Source organism: Blennius ocellaris (genome assembly GCF_963422515.1).
Source record: "Blennius ocellaris genome assembly, chromosome: 4".
Classification (NCBI taxonomy): domain Eukaryota; kingdom Metazoa; phylum Chordata; class Actinopteri; order Blenniiformes; family Blenniidae; genus Blennius; species Blennius ocellaris.
The window spans coordinates 30404839-30423889 of NC_137653.1; the positions used below are offsets into that span (position 1 = coordinate 30404839).

The 19051-nt window shown below is 41.5% G+C and overlaps 1 protein-coding gene across 1 annotated transcript in view; it reads left to right on the forward strand.

The window, feature by feature from the left end:
* efcc1 (EF-hand and coiled-coil domain containing 1) overlaps window positions 1-19051 on the forward strand; it is a 34092-nt gene that overhangs the window by 8099 nt on the left and 6942 nt on the right. Inside the window, exons 3-5 of the mRNA XM_080494817.1 lie at window positions 12363-12511; window positions 14001-14136; window positions 15494-15650. Coding sequence (XP_080350943.1) covers window positions 12363-12511; window positions 14001-14136; window positions 15494-15650 — 442 coding nt within the window. The remainder of the gene's footprint in view (window positions 1-12362; window positions 12512-14000; window positions 14137-15493; window positions 15651-19051) is intronic.

Consider the following 19051-nt stretch of genomic DNA (forward strand, 5'->3'; position numbering starts at 1 on the left):
CCCTCGTATGTCTCAGATGTCACACAGCTTTAGAGGCTCAGTAGTATGTCGAGGGGTCTGCTGGAACGAGCATGCGTAACTTTATCCCGCCTGCTTGGTTCTTAAATGCTGGACTATGTAATGAGATTAACTGAAGAGGCTGCTGCTACTCAGAGAGCTGCAGGCGGGGTGAGAGTGAGCACCAGCTCGCCCTTTGAAATCCATTGTAGTGTCAATATAATTGCACATCTGCAGGATGCTGGATAGAACTCCTGCTTGCATTAAGACCGGGCATCTCAATTCACTTGAATTGGTAAAACTGTGGGGTAACAGACCCAATGTCTAAAAAAAAAAAAGTCAAAACTGTTAAGCCAACTGAATTGTAAAATGGCTGAAATAGCAAAAATTATTGAGACCTCTGCAAAGTGTAAATTTGAAAAAATATCAAAACAACCACAAAGGCTGAATTTAGTTAGAATTGCTAAATTAATAAAAACCCTAAATTCACCAGGGAAATAATGTCTTCAAAAGCTAAAACTGCTGAAAATGTTAGAAAACAATCTTGGGTTTAAAATTATAGTTGTGAAACATCAACCTGAGACACATCTTGTGTAGATATAGCAAAACTGCGTGTAGTGTAGATTGAATATTTTGAGCCAAGTTACCCCTTTTCTGAAGTTGAAGTTTTAGGTAAAATAGCTGTTCAGGTCATGAAGAATGCAGAAGCCTGAGTGAGACCATTTAGAAGATTTCTAAAATAATCCCTCAGACAGCTACACAGAAACACACTATCATAGCCACAAATACTTTCAGCATTTTGGGGATGCTCAAAGTCGGTGGCGCTCGGAGCCATAGAAAACACACATTTTTGAAAACTTCCCTAATTTGGACCATTATTGAAAGGCTCGGTCTCCATGTAGCTTAACACAGTCGTGGTGCATAGCACATGACCATTAGCAGCATGTTGCTGCTAATGGTCATGTGCACCACGACTGTGTTAAGCAGTCGTTGTGCACATGCTTGGTAGCTTGTCAATCAGAACAAAGTTTCCTCCGTGTTGTCATGATTCCCAGTCCATATTCTCCTGGGACTTGGTAGTTTTATTTTGACAGTCGCCGTACTAACAATCCATCTTGGTCGTCTGTCCACTACAATGTCCATGTACTGCCATTGTTGATGTTTAGAGCGGATTGTTATCTGTTTACATGCATGTATGGTAGGGGTGTAACGGTACACAAAAATCACGGTTCGGTACATACCTCGGGACAGAAGTCACAGTTCGGTACGGTTTGTTACTCAGTTAAGGGGAAATTGGAAAAAAAACGTTTTTTTTGACTTGCCCGAAGTTGAATGTACATTTACAAGCTGGGGTAATGTATGAATTCGACCAACATAACTTTTTACTTAAAAACAATTGTTTCTTTAATCAAGATATCTCAATGAAACTTTCAGGGAAGGTGTATCTCTTTGTACTCTTCAATCTGAAGGAATAATAATATACATTTTAAGTTTGTTCTTCACAGCAAAAAGTTCAGAGTTGCATGAACTCCCACAGTCTTTATTTGAGGCCAACCTCTGGGCTTTTTGCTGTTGGTCTGAAATTACTTTGATAGTATTAAGATTGGAGCTGTCATACCCCTCTACTACATACTACATACTGCCACACCTTATTTATTGTATTAGTCACTTTTTATCCATATACATTTTTTAATAACATGGTAAATGTGTGCCATGTATCTTTATTATATTAACAAATCAAATCCTGTTCCTCATCCTCCTCATTCCTTCCAGCTCAGTCAACTTTTGTTCTGAACCATAAAAAAGTTATGAAACTTCGGGATTAGAAAGTCAAAATAATCAAAAATACCTCGTTTTAGTTGAAGTTGTTTTTATGTATTGAATTTGAGTGAGTTTTTAATACATTCCGGTGATGATCTGATGTTGACGGAAGTGTAAAATTCAAAATGGCGGACGACGAGAACTTTCCCCGAATATGTAATTTGCCAGAATCCCGAGGAATTTGCGCAACACTATCAAATCAGAATGCATGTTTTCCAGGTAAGATGCAGCACGTCACTAACCAGAATGGGGAACACCAATCGGGAAGAACATAGCAGCCGATCATAGGGCCACAGTCATTGGCGTTCACACGAGAATCATGTGGTCGTGCTCTCGGGGTGAGAAATGGCCGCGCCCGGCGATGGCGTGATCTGTCCAAGTGATTTTTGCTGAAAAAATGTCAAAATATCACCAAAAAACCACTAGCCCGTTCGGCCAAGTTGGGTGGATGATTCAGTTGCCCGAGCAAAGCTTTTACTAGCCCCGGACGTTCAGGAAAGCCTTAATGTCCAGCCCTGGTCTTAAAATGTTTGTATACCTCTGGACCGGACCAAACGTGCCTGGACTAAACGGTATGGCTACCAGTACGTACATTGTTACACCCATAATTATGTGGTATCATTACTAAAACAAACAACACCCACTAGTGGCCCTACGTGCTAACTTCTTCATTTTCAGTGGTAACAGACATGAATTTGAAAATGTTGGCATGTAAACGGAAAACATTTCTGAGACAAATTGATGCTTTTTCATTTGAAACGTTGTGTAACTGGGATCTTCATGACCCATTTTACCTTAGAAACCTGCTGTCAGCCCACGTTGACATCTTCTCACTATTGAAGTCTTCTGATTATTGGAAAAAAGATGAACATCCTGACTGAGACTGATGTAAGTGACTTGGTAAAACTAGTTTATGACATTTGTCAGAAAACATTATTAACATGTAAAGTCTTTACTTGACATGTCTCTAACTCTCAGACAGATAAAAGCATTTGTAGGAGCCTAAACACAGTTCTTTGAGATTGGTTAAAAAGATAAATAATTTAAGTTGATGTAAAACAGCAGCAATGTAAGACGTTTAATTTGGTAGGAATTAGGAGGAGCATTTACAAGTATTTTAGTTCACATGGGCAATGATGTAATGAGTTAATCATTTAAAATGTTGTGGTTGATTTAAGTGGATAAAAGTTTAATTATATTATTTGCAATGTTGGGGAAGGGAAAACTGTTTGGTGGTTTCTGGGGCCGGTGCACCTTTAATTGTTTGTTGAGGCTCCCGGGTGGGTGGAGTTTGGGGGGATTACCTGTGAGAGGAAGTCAGGCAGGTGAGAGTGGAGCCGCACAGTTTTTTGACCTCCCTCTCTCTGTAGCTTTGGACATTTTTCTGTACGACCCTTTCGTTTGTTTCTTCAAGTAAACTGTTGAACCATACCAGTGGGCCTGTGGATTTTTTTTGTTTACGATGTGGATGAAGGATACAGAGAAGAGATAGAGCGTCAAGCCAAGGCCACATCTCAGTGGAAACTACAGCATTTCAGTCTCAAGAAGTGTCATATCCAGCCATTACTGCCGCAAAGCAGCATGATTCATTGAAATGGTAAAAAAAGACACATCCAAAAACATTGTTTATCCTTACATGTCTCTCTGCACACAGCTGTGTAGAAAACTGAACTCCGGGTCCCAAAAGCTGTGCAGGGTGGACCCTTGGAGTACCGACCTAAAGACAGCAGGTGGTTCTTCACAAAATGGGAGAAACATCTTGGAATTCCCAAGAACACAGCCATACAGTGGAGTTTGTGTTTGTGTGGTTGGTTTAGGAACAAAGGTTCTGTGGTGAGGAAAGCCCTGCATTGAATTGGAGTGGTGCTCAGTGGATACCACCTCAGAAAATGTTGGTCTCTCCAAACATCTCCACATGATCAAACAGTATAAATAGCATCAGAAGCTTATTAAATTAGCTATGGAAAATTCCCAAAGGACACATTTACTCCAAATATAAGCAATATTTACTTCTTTTTTTTGCCAGTCAATTAAATTGTCATTTCGACAGTGACAAATGCAACATAATCATTATTGTTGATTTTATGACACTGTAAAACTTCTCTCTACAGTAAGATATGAAATGTATGCTTGTATTCTCTTAAAAGACAACTTGAGGTTAGTGTAAGGTCAGAAACGGAAGCAGTACAAAGTATTTTTGTTCAATTTGGACAATGTGGAGGTCTGTGTGACGTCATCATCTCATAATAAACTTGTCATATCTGTAAAACCTCAGAATCACTATTAATTACTGGAGAAATAATTTAGCAAGGCAGCACAAACTGCAATGTTTCCAGCTCTAATGCAACACAAATGGTTGAGACTATTTTCAGGAAGTTTAGCGTGGAGTAGGACGCAGCTTCACGGAGGTGTTAATGGTCTGCTCCGGCGGAGGAGCTGCTGTTCATTGTTTCGATGCCGCTGTTCTCCTTGGAAAGCTGGCATTTTAAAATGTAGATGTCTGGCAGCAGAGCGGCACCTCACTGTTAAATGGCTTTGCAAACCTCTACGTTGATGTGTTGCTTTGCTGTATTTTGAGCGTCAAATACGTCCAAACAGCGACATGTTGTCATAAACTGGCCAGCTCACTGGCTGCAAACTGTGGAATGGATTTGCTGACTTATTACTCCACGTCTGAGTTGAGTATTTTCTACGTTATGGCTGGAAAATCCTGACACAAGCCGTCCGCGGTACAGTCATGCACTGGGGCTGCAGACGGACGACCTCCTCCTCCACCCTCTGCCTCCAACTCTTGAGTGACTGAAGATAAAACAATGAGTCCACTGAGCCTTTTTACAAGTCCTTGTTCAAATATGAAATTCTTATATTTAATAAACAGATAGCTAGTGTAAGAAACTGAATCCACTTGCGAGATGACCACTGTTGTACATTTGAATGTTGTTGGCTGCTTCTGTGCCTTCCCAATGGAAAAATCAATAAAAGATATTTGACAAAAAAACTAAACTGATAAAACTGAGCTTTATCGGTCTGCTGTGTCTCCACCAAAATGTCGCTTTCCCTCTCGGACACTGACACGTGCTAGCCGTCACAATCATGAGGCTGTTTTGGGGTCACGCGGCGTTCTCTGGTGCTGACCCCATGATGTCACTCTCCTCTGACCTCCACCGTCATATCAGACTCTTCTCCTCCACCTGAAATCCAAAAATATGGATGAGGCACTTTGCATGAACCATTTATGGTAGCAAGTGTTGAGGGCGGGAGGATGAACTGTCATCCTTCCAGGTGGATCATGATTTACAAAAAAGTGCGTGCAGATGTGCGTATGCACGGTTTTATTGCTCAGACTTTTTCTGGGGCACACGCAATTTTCAGGTTTTGGGCACATGTACATTTCTGGTAGGAATCCTACGCAAGGTTTTAGAAATGAGGCCCCAGAACTTTTTAAGTATTTTTTTGTTTTTGTACTTTTAAAGGAACAATATATAATATTTTAATTGTAAATCAATGAAACCTTAAAGTACAAGCGAAAGGAGACAAAACAACAGTCATAGTGTTTAAAAGCCCAGTTTTGTGACATGCTGCAGGTTTAACAACCAAAGTTGGTAAGTTTTCCAACTTTCTGAAGCCATTGCACCTTGCAATACACATTGGTGTCACAAGATGGTTGAGTGGTGTTGAGTCACTCAAGTGTTGCCAACTCTTCTTGCAAAAAGCTTCAATTTTTGTCTGAATATTGAACTGCTTCTCTTTCACGTTAAGAGATACAACTGCTATTTTAAATCTGGAACTGCCATTCCATAGAGTGCAGTGTAGTGTTGTATTAATTAATGACGGATAGTAGAAGTGTATGAAATCTCAATTGTCCTGCCCATCTCTTTTTTCTTATCTGACTCAGTCGCTCACCTCCTCTACAGTTCTCTCTCTCTCTTTTTTTTTTACTATGATTCAGTATGAGTCAATAAATATACAAGGTTTAGGATTGAATAAGTTTCAGACCAAGGTGGGAAGGATGGACTAGTCCATATACTAAGCCCTGACTAGTCCATATTTTGTCTGGGTTGTCTCAGCTTACAATTAGCAACTTGCTTAAAGACGCGTGAATATGTAAAAAGCCAAGAGTAGGGCGCATACACAAGTATATCAGGTTGTTGAAAAACTCATCTTGACTTTCTAGTTACAGGTTCGGTTAGAGAAGTACAAATATTTACCATTAAAACTAATTAAGTTTAGCAGAACAGACTTATTTATAATGACACCAGTCTTTCAACATCGAACTCGTTGACAAAACACAAAAAAACATCTTACTATAGAGTCCTGTATGATTCACTCTGTTCATGTCCCCCAACATGGAATGGAGGCACAAAACACTGATTTACATTTTTCAAAACGAAGATGAAGCAAAAGCAGAAGTCTTGTCCAGACAGACGCTCATCAAGAATTATCAGATCGCAAAGCTATGTTGTTTTCTGAAGATGTAGTTTTTGTGTGCCATCCACCATAATGTGGTACAAGTGGTACCATCGTTCTAAATGTGCTTCAAGGTAACAAAACCAGTGAGCATTTCTCCCGAGAACTCAATTTGCATCTTGATGGACTTTTGGGTTTTCAGCATTTGCCAATGTACAAGTTCCCTTGTAGAGAAAGTAAAAATGTAACTCTGCAAAGACCTCCCAGCTGAAGTCAGATTCACGTGGTCATCAGAATAAAATTCAAGGTGTGTGGGTGTTGCTGCATAACATATTTTCGTTATGATTGCTTTGGATTGACTGTGAGAACCAGAGCGGAGTCAGATGGGCCGCACCTTGAATAAGACCAAATGAGCACAGAAAAGTCTTTGTGAAGCCATGATTGTCTCAGAAGTGTTACTTCAAGTTCTGGAACGTACAGGGGGAGCCTAAGTCAGTCTGTGTCATGTATAGGGCTGTGTGGGCTGGAGGGATTATACAATAGGAAGCAGAGCGAGAGGAACAAAAAGAGATGAGGGGGAGGAAAGCCTACCATCTGGAGGAAGGAGCAAACACTCATCTGTCATTCCATGAACTATGTTTTTCAAGGCTCGGAGGTGAGGAAAGCCTTCTTTCATCACCACCTTTTTTTGTTGTCGTATTGAGCAGAGTCAATATCACTTGTTTCATCCAGATCTCTGAGTTTTATTATCTTCCTTGATTCCAGGTGTCTCACTTCATGGATTTTGAGAGGGAATACCCAAGCCTGTGTGTCCTGTGTCTTTAAGCGTGAACCTCCCTTTTCTTTTTAACAGCACGTCTGCAGACTTGTGGCGTGTACGCCTCTCACCCCTGGCCCTCCGCGGCTGGCCCCAGGGGAGCTATAATCTCTGGGCCCTTTTCATGACCCCTGCGTGGTGCCGCAGAGCAGGGGGGGGGAAGAGGGGGTCCTGCAGGCAATTTATCTGCCTTGGTGCAAGAGTTGCAGCATTGTGCAGGAGCAGGTGCTGCCATCACATTCATGCGTTTTAAAAAATGTGGAAAAGGACTCACTCGAGGGATGTCTGGGAGCATTCTACTGCTGCTGCCTGACTGCTGTTTTTCAACGGTCTTCTCAAAAGCCTGAGCTGCCAAATGTGCTGGTTTTCATCTTGAACTGCTGCCCTCTCACCCTCTTTCTGGTTTTAGAGGTATGCTGACATCATCAGAAATAACTTGCCCACAAAATACCTTTGCAGTGAATGCCACCCACCCTGACTGGACTTCTCTTCTGATATTTTCTCTCTCCTACCTTTAATACATTAATTTATTTAACTTTAGGTGTTTCTCTGCACTCTGCTTGCTATAGAAACCTGATCCATCTATCCATTCATCCATCTTCAATCCATTTTGCAGTGGTACTATGGAGAGCAAAACGGTCCAGTCCTTCTTTTGCCTACAAGCTTCCTGGATCATGGCCATGGTGTGGTGCAAATGCTTACTTGATGGAGTGATCTCCGAGGTATACCATCAGGAGAAATACGCCTTTACTTGCCCAAGGGGTCTGGCATGGAGACACAGACACTGGCCTCTATAATACCCTCGTGATGATGAAACAAACAAGATGGTTGAACCTGGCTGGAGGAGAGTCACGAGGACCCACCCCTCCGGCCAGGTCTGGGGATAAGGCTTTTCGGAGACGGTGTGGTGGTGTGGAATCCAATAGGTGCCTGTCCATAACCCCAGAGTAGGTTTAGTATAGTAGGTTTACCTCGGCCCACCACCCACTAAGTCCAGTTCATAGCCTCTTTAAAAGTCACACAAGTATTTTGGATTAAGTCCCCTGTTGGCGAAAATCAACAATCAAGTCCCCACCCAAGACTGCTTCGTTTGTATTCCAGAAATGTCCTCTCGGCAAGATGCAAAAGGACTTGATTCATAGCCGTCGGCTTGGTAAACAGAACCCTTCCCCCACTCGCCATCACACCGCAGGTTTCCAGTCAAAGACCAACTTCAAGTTCAAACTCAGGTTTACGGCATTCCACTCTTTGCTTTATACCTCTGAGGTTGGAGAAGTCTGTCACTGACCAATGACACTTGGCAGAAGAAACTGCTCTGGTGGAAGTGCAGGAGGGAGAACGCCAAAGCAGCAGTATGGGGGCAGGTAGTTGATGAGAAGTTCACTTTAGCGGCACACTGTGATAAACACAGGGAGAACTCTCGATGTTCTGGCTCCAGCAACAAACGGAAAGCTCACCCCCCACATGGCAAAAGAATGGCCTTTTAAAGCTTGGCTAATGGGAAACAGGATGCTATTAATTAGAAAAACTCTGACATAGCACAAATGATTGACTGCTACAGTACAGTTTTGCCTCTGCACTGTTTGCACCTTAAGGAAGGCACTTACAATCCATCCACATTACATTAGTACAAGTTCAAAACTTCTTATTCCTAAAATAAACACATGATCTACTAATCTCTTAGTGACCAGACAACATATGTTCTTAAGATTTCTATAACGTACTTGGCCTTTTTGCCTTTCGAAACTTGTTTCAAGTCTCAATTTAATGTTGGCGAGAGATCAGCTTAAAGTTATACAGCAACCTAATCAAATGAAGTTAAAGGAAATTTGGCATTTATCAACTTATCTGTTCCAATTCTACATTATTTACTGAAAACTGTGGAGTCTGTTTCATGTTGCCTGAAGATGTATAAAGAAAAAATGCTGTCTGGATTGATTTATACCATACCCATGGCTTAATGTTGTATTGTTCTTCATGTGGAAGGGACAAAATGATAAATGTTAAACTTTAAAAATTAATACTGAATTGTAATCTGTAATTGTTACTTTTTCCAGCAACTCAACGGTATGCTGCAAAATATCCTGATGGACACTTTTGATAGCTGAGCGCAACAATCATCCAACTTGAATCAAGCTGTACAATTAACCAAGTAATTGCTAAAACCACTTTTAGCACAACAAGTAGTGCGTTCACTAAACATCGCTCCTAAATAAAACTTGTTAGGGAATCGGGACATGTGTTGACATATTACATGAACGTCCTGAAGACCTCGGCTTAGTTTAGTTGAAAGCTGTCCTTGCAGGGTTATTGTCGGGTTAGTTAGCAGCCACTGTTGCAGGTTTATATCTCAGTGTTTGTGTTGAATATGGTTGAATTGCTCCAAGTGTCATGATTATTTGCCAGTTTTCTCTGGACCCAGTCTTCATGTTGCCTTGTTTAAATGTTCTAGATCAGAGGTGTCAAACTGGGCCCACAAGAGGTCCAATTTGGCCAAACCACCAAGAAAATTGTAGAAACTTCAAAGAAAACAATGTTGTTTTTTTTATTTCATATTTCATGGACAAAACGTACATTAATATTGAGACCCGAGCTGAGATGTTGCTAATGCTGCCCTGGAAGTTACCTGGTTGCTATCAAACTGGCCTCAGTCATGCTGTAAGGGGGAGTTTGTAAAAACACCCAGAATGCAACAGCTGCAGAAGAAATTTTCTTTCAACATGTCACTGTATTTTGCACCAGAAAGTTTCATTACAATTGGCTTTATGTTGAGATTGTTGGCATTTTCTGAAGTAATTGTATGCTTTTGCAAAACTAGAGACATTTTCATCATTTATGCTCTGCACCACAATAAAAAAAAAATATCTAAAAGTTTAAATTTAAAGGTTATGGCACAATTTTACTGTTATTTTTCTGGCACTCAAAATGAAACTGGGCTGGGCATGTAACCAAGATGTCCTGTGCAGCAATACGTTTTTGAGAAAATCTGTTGCAAGAATGAGTCCAACTGGAAACGGGAAGTTCGTGGGCTTGTGGACCAAAACAAACCACTGGAAGATGCTACAGTGCTCAAAAGTTAGGCAAATGGAAAAACGACATACAATATCAGTAGTGTATTCTTGTTAAAAATTGTGTTTTTATTGTCTTTTTTTTTTTAATGCTGCTGCATTGTTTTGCTTGAAATGGATTACACCAGATTAGATGACGGTAAAGCAGAGTAATGTTGCCAACTAGAATAGTACATTGGCTAAATTATGTTGAAATAATAAATAAATAAATAATGTAGAAATTTGCCTCATTAATTTGAGATGAATGACAACACGATAGAATACTAACCTAGAATGTAAAAAAAAATGTGTTTCATCAGAGCAAACTGTCTTAGTAAGTTGCTAAATACTAATTTCATAGTTACAAATACCAGTTGGGATTGACATTTACCGAAGGCAACGTTTTTACAGTTGTGTGTAGTAGTTACAAAAGCACAAAGGCTTTTTGGTTATTGCACAGAACACATTTGAGTCATTAAAGTGAAGCTAAGCAGTTAATGAGGAAATGATGACGATGAGCTAAAGATACGAGGGAAATAATCTGCACCCACAAGAATTGGCTCTGGATTTACAGACACATTTGAAATCATGTGCAACCTTGTGACATCCTGGCATTTTTTTTGAAAACACTATAGTTTTCAAAAGAAATGCCAGGATGTCACAATACATTGAACAATGTGCTTTTTGAACCTTTGGTTATAAAAGTAGTGAGTTCAATCTGAACTTGATCAGTCTCTCATGCAATAAAACCTTGGAACATATTTGACCTTCACTCAGCAAAATATGTAAATGAAGGGATTCGCTTTGGCAAGTTAAACCCATATTTACTGCCACATTGGCACAACATGCAATCCCAGTACTTTGAGAGCTGATCAGATTCTGTCTGCTGAATGCTGCAGTCTAACCACAACCCAGGAATTCATCCTGGATGGCTTCATCTCTGATCATCAACTTGCAACCCTCATACTTGGCAGCAGAAGATAAAAAGTTGGAATATTCAATGGTAAACCATCACAACCCAACCCAACACAATCGATCTCATTAGTAAACCATGTAGAAGTTCAAGTTGTCATAAGGCAACAAGCCAGCTCTCGAAGGCATTTTTAACCTTCATGCAGGGTCAGAGGGTTCTGAACCAAAGGCTCCGGCCTCCATGAAGTATTCAGTAGACACTGGCTGCTGCCTTCTTCCAACCAATGTCAATTAAAGTCCAATTAGTCACAGCGAAGCCCACAATGAAAAAGCCTCCTAACCAGACCATTCCAGAGTCAGAGCCTCGGCAACCTGCAGAGGTTTTGTGCGCCTCACACCGACGCTGGTCCAGCAGCAGCTGCTGGCCTTTGTGAACTAACCCCCCACCCCCGCAACTCAAACACAGCACTCTGATTGATTGCCTCAAATCACGCTATAATTATTGACCTGCAGGAAAGTCAGTCGTTCTTTGAGGAAAAGCACGGATGGCGAGTATGATGTTGTCTTACAGCATAGCAAACCTGGTGCCAACAGGATATAAGCATGAGTGCTACGTGACTTTATGTTTTTTTTAATTTAATTTCAGACATGGCCTACTGAAAATCTTTTTCTTCAGAAAGACATCATCATCTGGAAACACTTATTCTGTGATTTATGAAGGCCCAACCCCCCCCCCCCCCCCCCCCCCCCCCCCCCAACACAAAGCAAGCAACCTAGGAAAGTCAAATTGTTACCATTCAGATTGATCCTTCTAAACTTGCAGCCCTGGGTTTTTCCTCATGGGAGGAGGGTCCAGAATGTGACTGTGACATACAGGAATATGTATTTAGTCAAACATAGATTACAGGACTTGCAGCCATTTTCATCTGCAGATAAAAAGACTTGCAAAAGATTGACCGTGTAGCTCCAACTTGTTTGCTTTTTTTCCTCACATCTTGAAACGCGCTCAAACAAACAGCGCCGCTCAACCAGTGACCCACTTTACTATAAAAGTGCGTTAAAGATACTCTGTCTGGATTCAATTATCCCACCCAGATTTGCCGTACACCATCACAGGCTTCTATAAAATTATCATGGCGGTTGTAGCTGTGGCGTAATATACACTCCCCCTGTGTTACACGATATGTCCTCTTTGATGTTGCCAATTGGTTTGGACTGAACTTTTCTCATTTGTAATGGCTTGAAGAGCATTTCAACTCCTTCAGCCACTGTCGCTGTCTGCTCGGAGATGCTAGCTGCAGCCCAGATGACTATTGTAATTGAAGAACATAAACTTGGAGTACTCGCTTGCTCTCTTTCAGGTCTGAAGGGTCAAAGTTACAACTTCCAAGCAGTGCCAGGGTTGAGCAGCAGCTGAACACAATGGGCGTGTTGAGTCAGAGGTGCTGCTCGGGGACCCAGCATGCCCGCTGTTCGCCCATGGGACGCGCTATGACAACACCAGACAAGAGTAAGTAATGCTTGTTCTGTGAATATTTCTCATTCTGTTCAATCAGGCTGTTGGGATCCGAGGAACTTTCCACTTGGGAATGTCCGCCTATTTGAGTTGATTGAGTTCACGTGGCAACAACTTTAAAAAGCAAAAACAAAATGCTTACAGAGAGTACAGGAAACTCACAATTGCTCATCACTTCTACAGTGAAGAGATATTGTTCATTATTAGTCATTATCAAGAATGACAACGCATCATAGCAAGCATCATGAGAAACTGGAGCTGGAGCAGCAGAGCCTCTGGACAACAACACCAGAGCCCCCAAATGGTTCAGTAAAGTATAATCCCCAAGCAATACCGGGAAAAAAGATGATCCTGTCAGTGAGGCATCTCCACAAGCAAGGTTTTGTGGGAAGAATTAAACACAGGGTCGACTTTCAAGTTGCAAATACAACAGTCTGTCATGGCATGCTAAGCGGGCCTCCATAGTTATAAATATCCCCCTTGTCATAAAGGAAAGGTGTATGATGGGTGAGGAAACTTTTAGTTAAGGACCACCTGTAAAAGTCTATTCTATTTCCCAGCATCCTACAAAGGAATCCTCATCAAAGCTGTTGATCACAAACTGTTCCAGATTGACTGCTTGAGATGTTATGATTAATGCTGTTAATGAGTAAACATTTTAATGAGATGAATCACAGGGTTTGCTATCGATTCATTTTTATTAATCACAAATAAATATCGTTCTTTTTAAATATATATTAACTCTGTTTCATTTTATTAACAAGAAATCTGGCCAATTAGCATCAGTAGCTCCTGCAGCTTTATCTGGAGCATGTAGTCCGCCATTGTTTTCAAGGGACATCGAGGAGAGGGTTGTCGGCAACACTATGACATTGAGCTCTTGTAAGTCTTGTACGATGACATCATTGTTGTCAGCTAGGGTCTTGTCCAGCCACGTGTCAATGACGATGCAGTGTTTTCAAATTTCTCCACTCTGGAACCTTCAGAGTTTTCAGAAATATGCATCCATGTATCAATTGACCTTTTTTCCTACTCAAATCTAATTTCTGTAACGTCACAGCAGGTAAAGTCTCATCTAGTTGAAGCCCACCCAATGATTTATAGGTCCTTGAATCCCAGGCTGATGAATTTCAAGCGCACAAAAATGATATCTGCTTCACACTCAATGAAGATTTTGGAAGAAGCCATAATTGTCTTATTTTTATTCATTCTTTCATTGAAGCATTAAAAAATTCCTCTGATGCTTGCAAATGTCAGAAACATCGATCCATCCATGACGCTGTTTCGTCCACTTCTGTGTTTCTGGGCGTGTCCTGGCTGGGTCGCCAGTTGTCACAGGACAAACTAAGATACAACCACACAGACAACACTGCATCAATGTAGACTCACTAATTAACAGCAAATACATGTTGTTGCATTGCACATCTGACTGAAAAGAATAAGAGTGGCCTCAGTAATGGCGACTGTATGTTACGGCATCCAGTCGAGGAGCAGCTGTTTCGGTCGGTGGAGGGTCAGGCGGCCTCGGACGAAGAGGAGGACAAGTGGACCGGAGACCAGCAGAGGAAAGTGGATGAGGTGAAGAAGATCCTGACCAGGCTATCGTGCTGTGGAGACAGGTAAACCTCACACATTTGTGTCTCTGTTTCAGGTTTGCATCACAAAACCGGGACAGTTTCATGGTTCATTTAATGAAGACCGTTTGAATTTGGTGTTTACACACATGTGCTATATATAAGGAGAGAAAACCTCCTTTGCCATCCAACAAGGAGTTGTCTTTTTTGACGATTTATGTCAAAGCTCCTACGAACCATAGCTTGATGGTAGAATTCATCAGGAATCTAAAGCAAGAAGGAAGGAAGCAGGGATCAATATCACGATCACAGTGGGATCGGATCTGAAGACAGCAAAGGTCGACGACAAACTCTTCCTCCTGGCCGGATACAGCTGGAAGAACTCAACTCTTGATTCTTCTGTATCCAGAACAGAAAATGACTTTTATCTTTAAACCACTTTCACATTTTGTGGTATTGTCTTCCTGTGGCTATTTTAGGGAAATGTCCTGTCCAGTCCGCTTTAGCTTTAAAATAATTCATATCTTCAAACTCTCTTTCTCACACAATGGAGAGAATCAATATAGTGATAGTAGGATATTGATGTATTATATTGATGATATTGATGAGCTCAATGTTACTTAGGAGATGGATCCTCTCTTTGAAACAATAAAAAGTCGATTTGAAAAGGAACTCATGGGGTTGCAAAGCCTTCTTTATTTTAAGGGGTTTAACAACGTTTTAAAAATTGGTGAGTCAGCATTTAATTCATTTGTCACAAAACCACTGAGGTTAAGGGTTTACTGACTTATTTATCAGTTTTTCTTTTTAAATGTACTATCAAAAGTTATTACTATTAGGATTACTATTGCAACAACACATCATCAGTAGGGTAAAACTAACCTGTCTCACGAGGATTTGGGCGAGTTGAACGTGAACAGCCTGTCTCCAATGTACACAAAGTTCAGCTCGCAAAGAAAGCAATGGGAGGAAAAATGGCGGTGTCAGGATAAAGAGAAAGATGAATTGGTCCAAAAGAAAACAGAGTGTACCAAAGTGATTAAATAGAATATGGCTTAATAGAAACTGGATAAGATTAAAGCTGAATTCATCTTTTGGAGTGAAAGTTTGAAAGCATATCCACCAAAAGTCTGAGACGGTGTGTGACCTTGAAGGGTTCATCCCCAGAGGAAAGACATTGTTGTTCAAGGATATTAGAAATAAACTGGATTTAAAATAAAGTGTGTAATGAAGTTCCTTCAACATTTTTGCAGTTTGTGTGGTGGAGGTGTGGGGTTGTCTTAACAACATTGGAAACCACTGGTGTAGTCAATGTAATGACAGGATCTGAAATGTTTGGGAGAAACAATCAATAAAATCAACATCTCTCTAATATTCTTTCCTTGGCTTTGTTGTTGACCAGGTGTGACGACAAGGCCTTCAGGAAGCTGATGTTGTGCTTCGGGAGCTCGCGGAATGCAGAGAGCTGCAGTGCCGTGCTGGAGCTTCTGGAGCGAGTGACCAGGCTGCACAAGCAGCTGGAGCGGAAGGAGCGTCAAGCAAAGGAGGACATGGAGCAGGTACAAACCACCGCTGACCCACACTTCACCCGGGTGGGCTGCAGCCGCCGTCTGCCAGACCCAGGTCCAGGGCCGATGAGAGAGGAGCCTGGTGGAGGTTGTTATAAAAGTAGAGGGCTTCAAAGGAGAAACCACAGCCAGTGGTACGATCTTGCAGCAACCAAACCACCAGCCGTGGCGACACAGGACTCCCTCTGTGAGTGTGTGTGTGGGTGGGTGTGTTTGCAGATGTTTCCACTGGAACTCCCCATCCCGCTCGCTGCCGCATGACACTCAGAAAATCTGAATTAAAACCCTGTCGTTTCAGCCGAGTAGTATTTTCACAACACAGGAAGACCGGCCGGAGGGGAGCCGTGACGTAATGCGTTCTCGGCACAACTCAGCGCTCGGGGAGGAAAAGTTAAAGCCAAACAAAGTCCTGACTGTGAGGATTTGTTTATGTGCAGGATGTGTGGGGCCGGACCTTTGTCCTTCAATATGCCATGACGTAAAGGTGCACTGCAGGGATTTCCAACACTTCTCGCAAGGCCAGGCTGCAAACTACGGCCTGAAAGTTCAAAAGAAATCCCAACATTTGACACTGTATATTTATTATTAGCAGGCTCACGATGCTACATGCTAAACATGATTAAAGTTCTTCTACCAGAATCAACACGGTAAAAATTAAGCATTGAGGAGCCAGTTTTAGTTGATGTACATCTCTAACACATTGTCAATACCTTTCTGAAAGAAATTCCTCATTAAACTCATACACACTTGGATTTCCAGCTTTTAAATTTCTTGGAATGTCCCAGGTGTGTTGACATCATGGTGCTCACGCTGGCTCTTTGATATCCCAGAAACCCTTGCGGCAGGTTTCCCAATTTGACATCAATTAGTGAAACATCAACCCAGATTGATGGCTACAAATTCTGTTTTGTTTGTGAACATGTTGACTTTGGTGTGATCGATTTTGGAAGTCGGGGGTTGGAAATGAGTGGTGATGGTGTTGTTTTTGTGTTTTGGTTTATTCTCTGTGCAGAAGTGATACCTTTTTATGGTAGGTATATTTTCAAGAATTTTTTTCTGGTAGCAGATTGATGCTACACACTGTGCTACTGAAGAGGCAGTCTTACTGGAGTCTTCAAGGCTGTTGAAGGTTTGTGTTGCGTGGACATATTGAATGTTTTTATCAAGCAGCAAGGTGCTGACAGTAAATGGTGATTATACAAAAGTGAGACGTTAAAAAGGTTGACTTGTGCCCTGACGGTGGTTCCACAGCCAGAAATCAGATATGGATTGAATATAGGATCTTAGCCCAGGATAACACAGACACACGCACACACACACACACACACACACACACCGGCTAGGTTATTGGCTAAGTTTGCGTGTGCAGAAAATGTACCACAGAGATGAAAGCCTGCAGCATGATTGACTGCAGCCCTACTGATTCGTATCTGTGGTCGCTTTGCGGTAAATACACTGTGACTCCTCTTTTTTCCCCTTGCACAGAGGAGGTGGGGGTATAACGCTGCCCGAGCATGACTTTCTGTTTTATCTATTTCACATTGTGAGATATCAATCTAATTCAATAGCAAACGGAAGAAGTGAATGCAAATGAAGGCCTGTATCCACATCCACATGCTGCTGCAGCTCTCCCTCACGGCATGTTTTATGAGAAAATCTCATTTATTCTCCACAAAATATTGAAGACTGTTATATTTATAGCCATTTCCAAAATGAACCACAATATGCGTCGGCCATATATGGGGCAAGCAGTTCCCAACATCTTTTCCTCTGGAGAAAGACAATTTAATCCATGAATCCCTGTCTTCTCTCATCAAAGTTAGCAGCACTACCTGGTGAAAAGTTATCACATTGTTCATGATCAACTCATCAATATGACACCTCTCTAAATTAAGATGCTTCTTAGACCCCATTTGATTTCAGAAAAGTCTCATTTTTACACAGCAACATTCGAAAACAATTTACATAGTCACATTATAAAATTAGCAAACATTAAAACGGAAGAATATCATGAAGCAAGTCATATAAATCATGAAAATAGATGAGTGTTATGTATTAAAAGCAGTTGTGAACAGGTGGTTATTGATGAGAGATGTGAAGATGTTGGGGGGGGGGGGGGGCCTCTGTTCCAGGTTCAGTGTTTGGTTTGGAGGGAGACATGGTTTGATTCAGAGGAACAGAGGCTATGGAAAGGGAGTATGGCAGTGGAATGGGTTTCTGAGGTATGGGGAGAGACATTGCTAAGGAGGGCTTTGTGAGTCAGGAGGCCTTCAAACTGGATTAATTGTGGGCCGGGGAAACAAAGGAGGTTTTGGAGGACAGTTGTGATTTTGTTGCCGTTTGTGTTTGTACTGAAACCACACACACATGCAGCAGATAACAATCTGCATTAACATTAACAATGGGAAAACACAGACATTCTAGTGGACAGATGACCAAGTTGGACTGTTATTACAGTGACTGTCAAAATAAAACTAGCAAGTCCATGAGCATGTGCAGAACTGCTAGTTATTATGGATGTGGTGTGTATGCACAGTAGCAGCGGTTCCCCGTCTACACACAGATGATGTCAAAGCGTTTTCAAAAGGTTGGATTTTTAGTGCCTCTGCGCGGCAGTGTCATGTCAATGGATACTGGAGCTGGAGGACCTCAGGGCCCGTGAGGGTCGATATGGTAAAAGCAGGTTGGATAAATAGGAGGTTGCAAAACCATTAAGACACTAAACGAATAAAACGAATAAAAGAACCTTAAAATCCTGAAGGGAGCGGGGAGCCAATGCAGTGACTTAAAAATAGGCGTGATGTGGGGCCCGCCCTCTGGTCCTCGCCAGCACTCGTGCAGCAGAGTTTTGTAAAAGTTGTAGTGTTGATAAAGTTTTCTTGGGGAGACCAGAGAGCAGGGCGTTACAATAGTCAAGCTGACAGGAGATAAAAGCATTAGCACCTCCACGCTTGCCTGAGAGAGAAGTGGGCGGAGTCTGGCGATGTTCTTCAGGTGATAAAAAACAGTCTTTGTGACATTTTTGATGTGTGGAATAAAATTAAGCTCAGAGTCAAAAGTTACAGATGAAAATGGGTTAAAATCTAGCAGTTTTGGTAAAAGTTTCTCTCTCTGGAGTTCAGGATCTACAACTAAAACCTCTGTTTTGTCCTGGTTTGTAGGAAGTTTGCTTCCATCCATGACTTAATGTGTAAAATACAGTTAAGAAGGGCATCAATCAGCTTTGTGTCATCAGGAGATACCGCCACCATACCATAATTGAATACTTATTGGTTTGGACCAGTAAAGAGATAATAACCAAAATACAGACACATCTATTTCTGATAATTATCACATTTAGCTGATCTTTTACAACACTTAAGCATTCATCCAGATGTTCCCTGTTACATAAT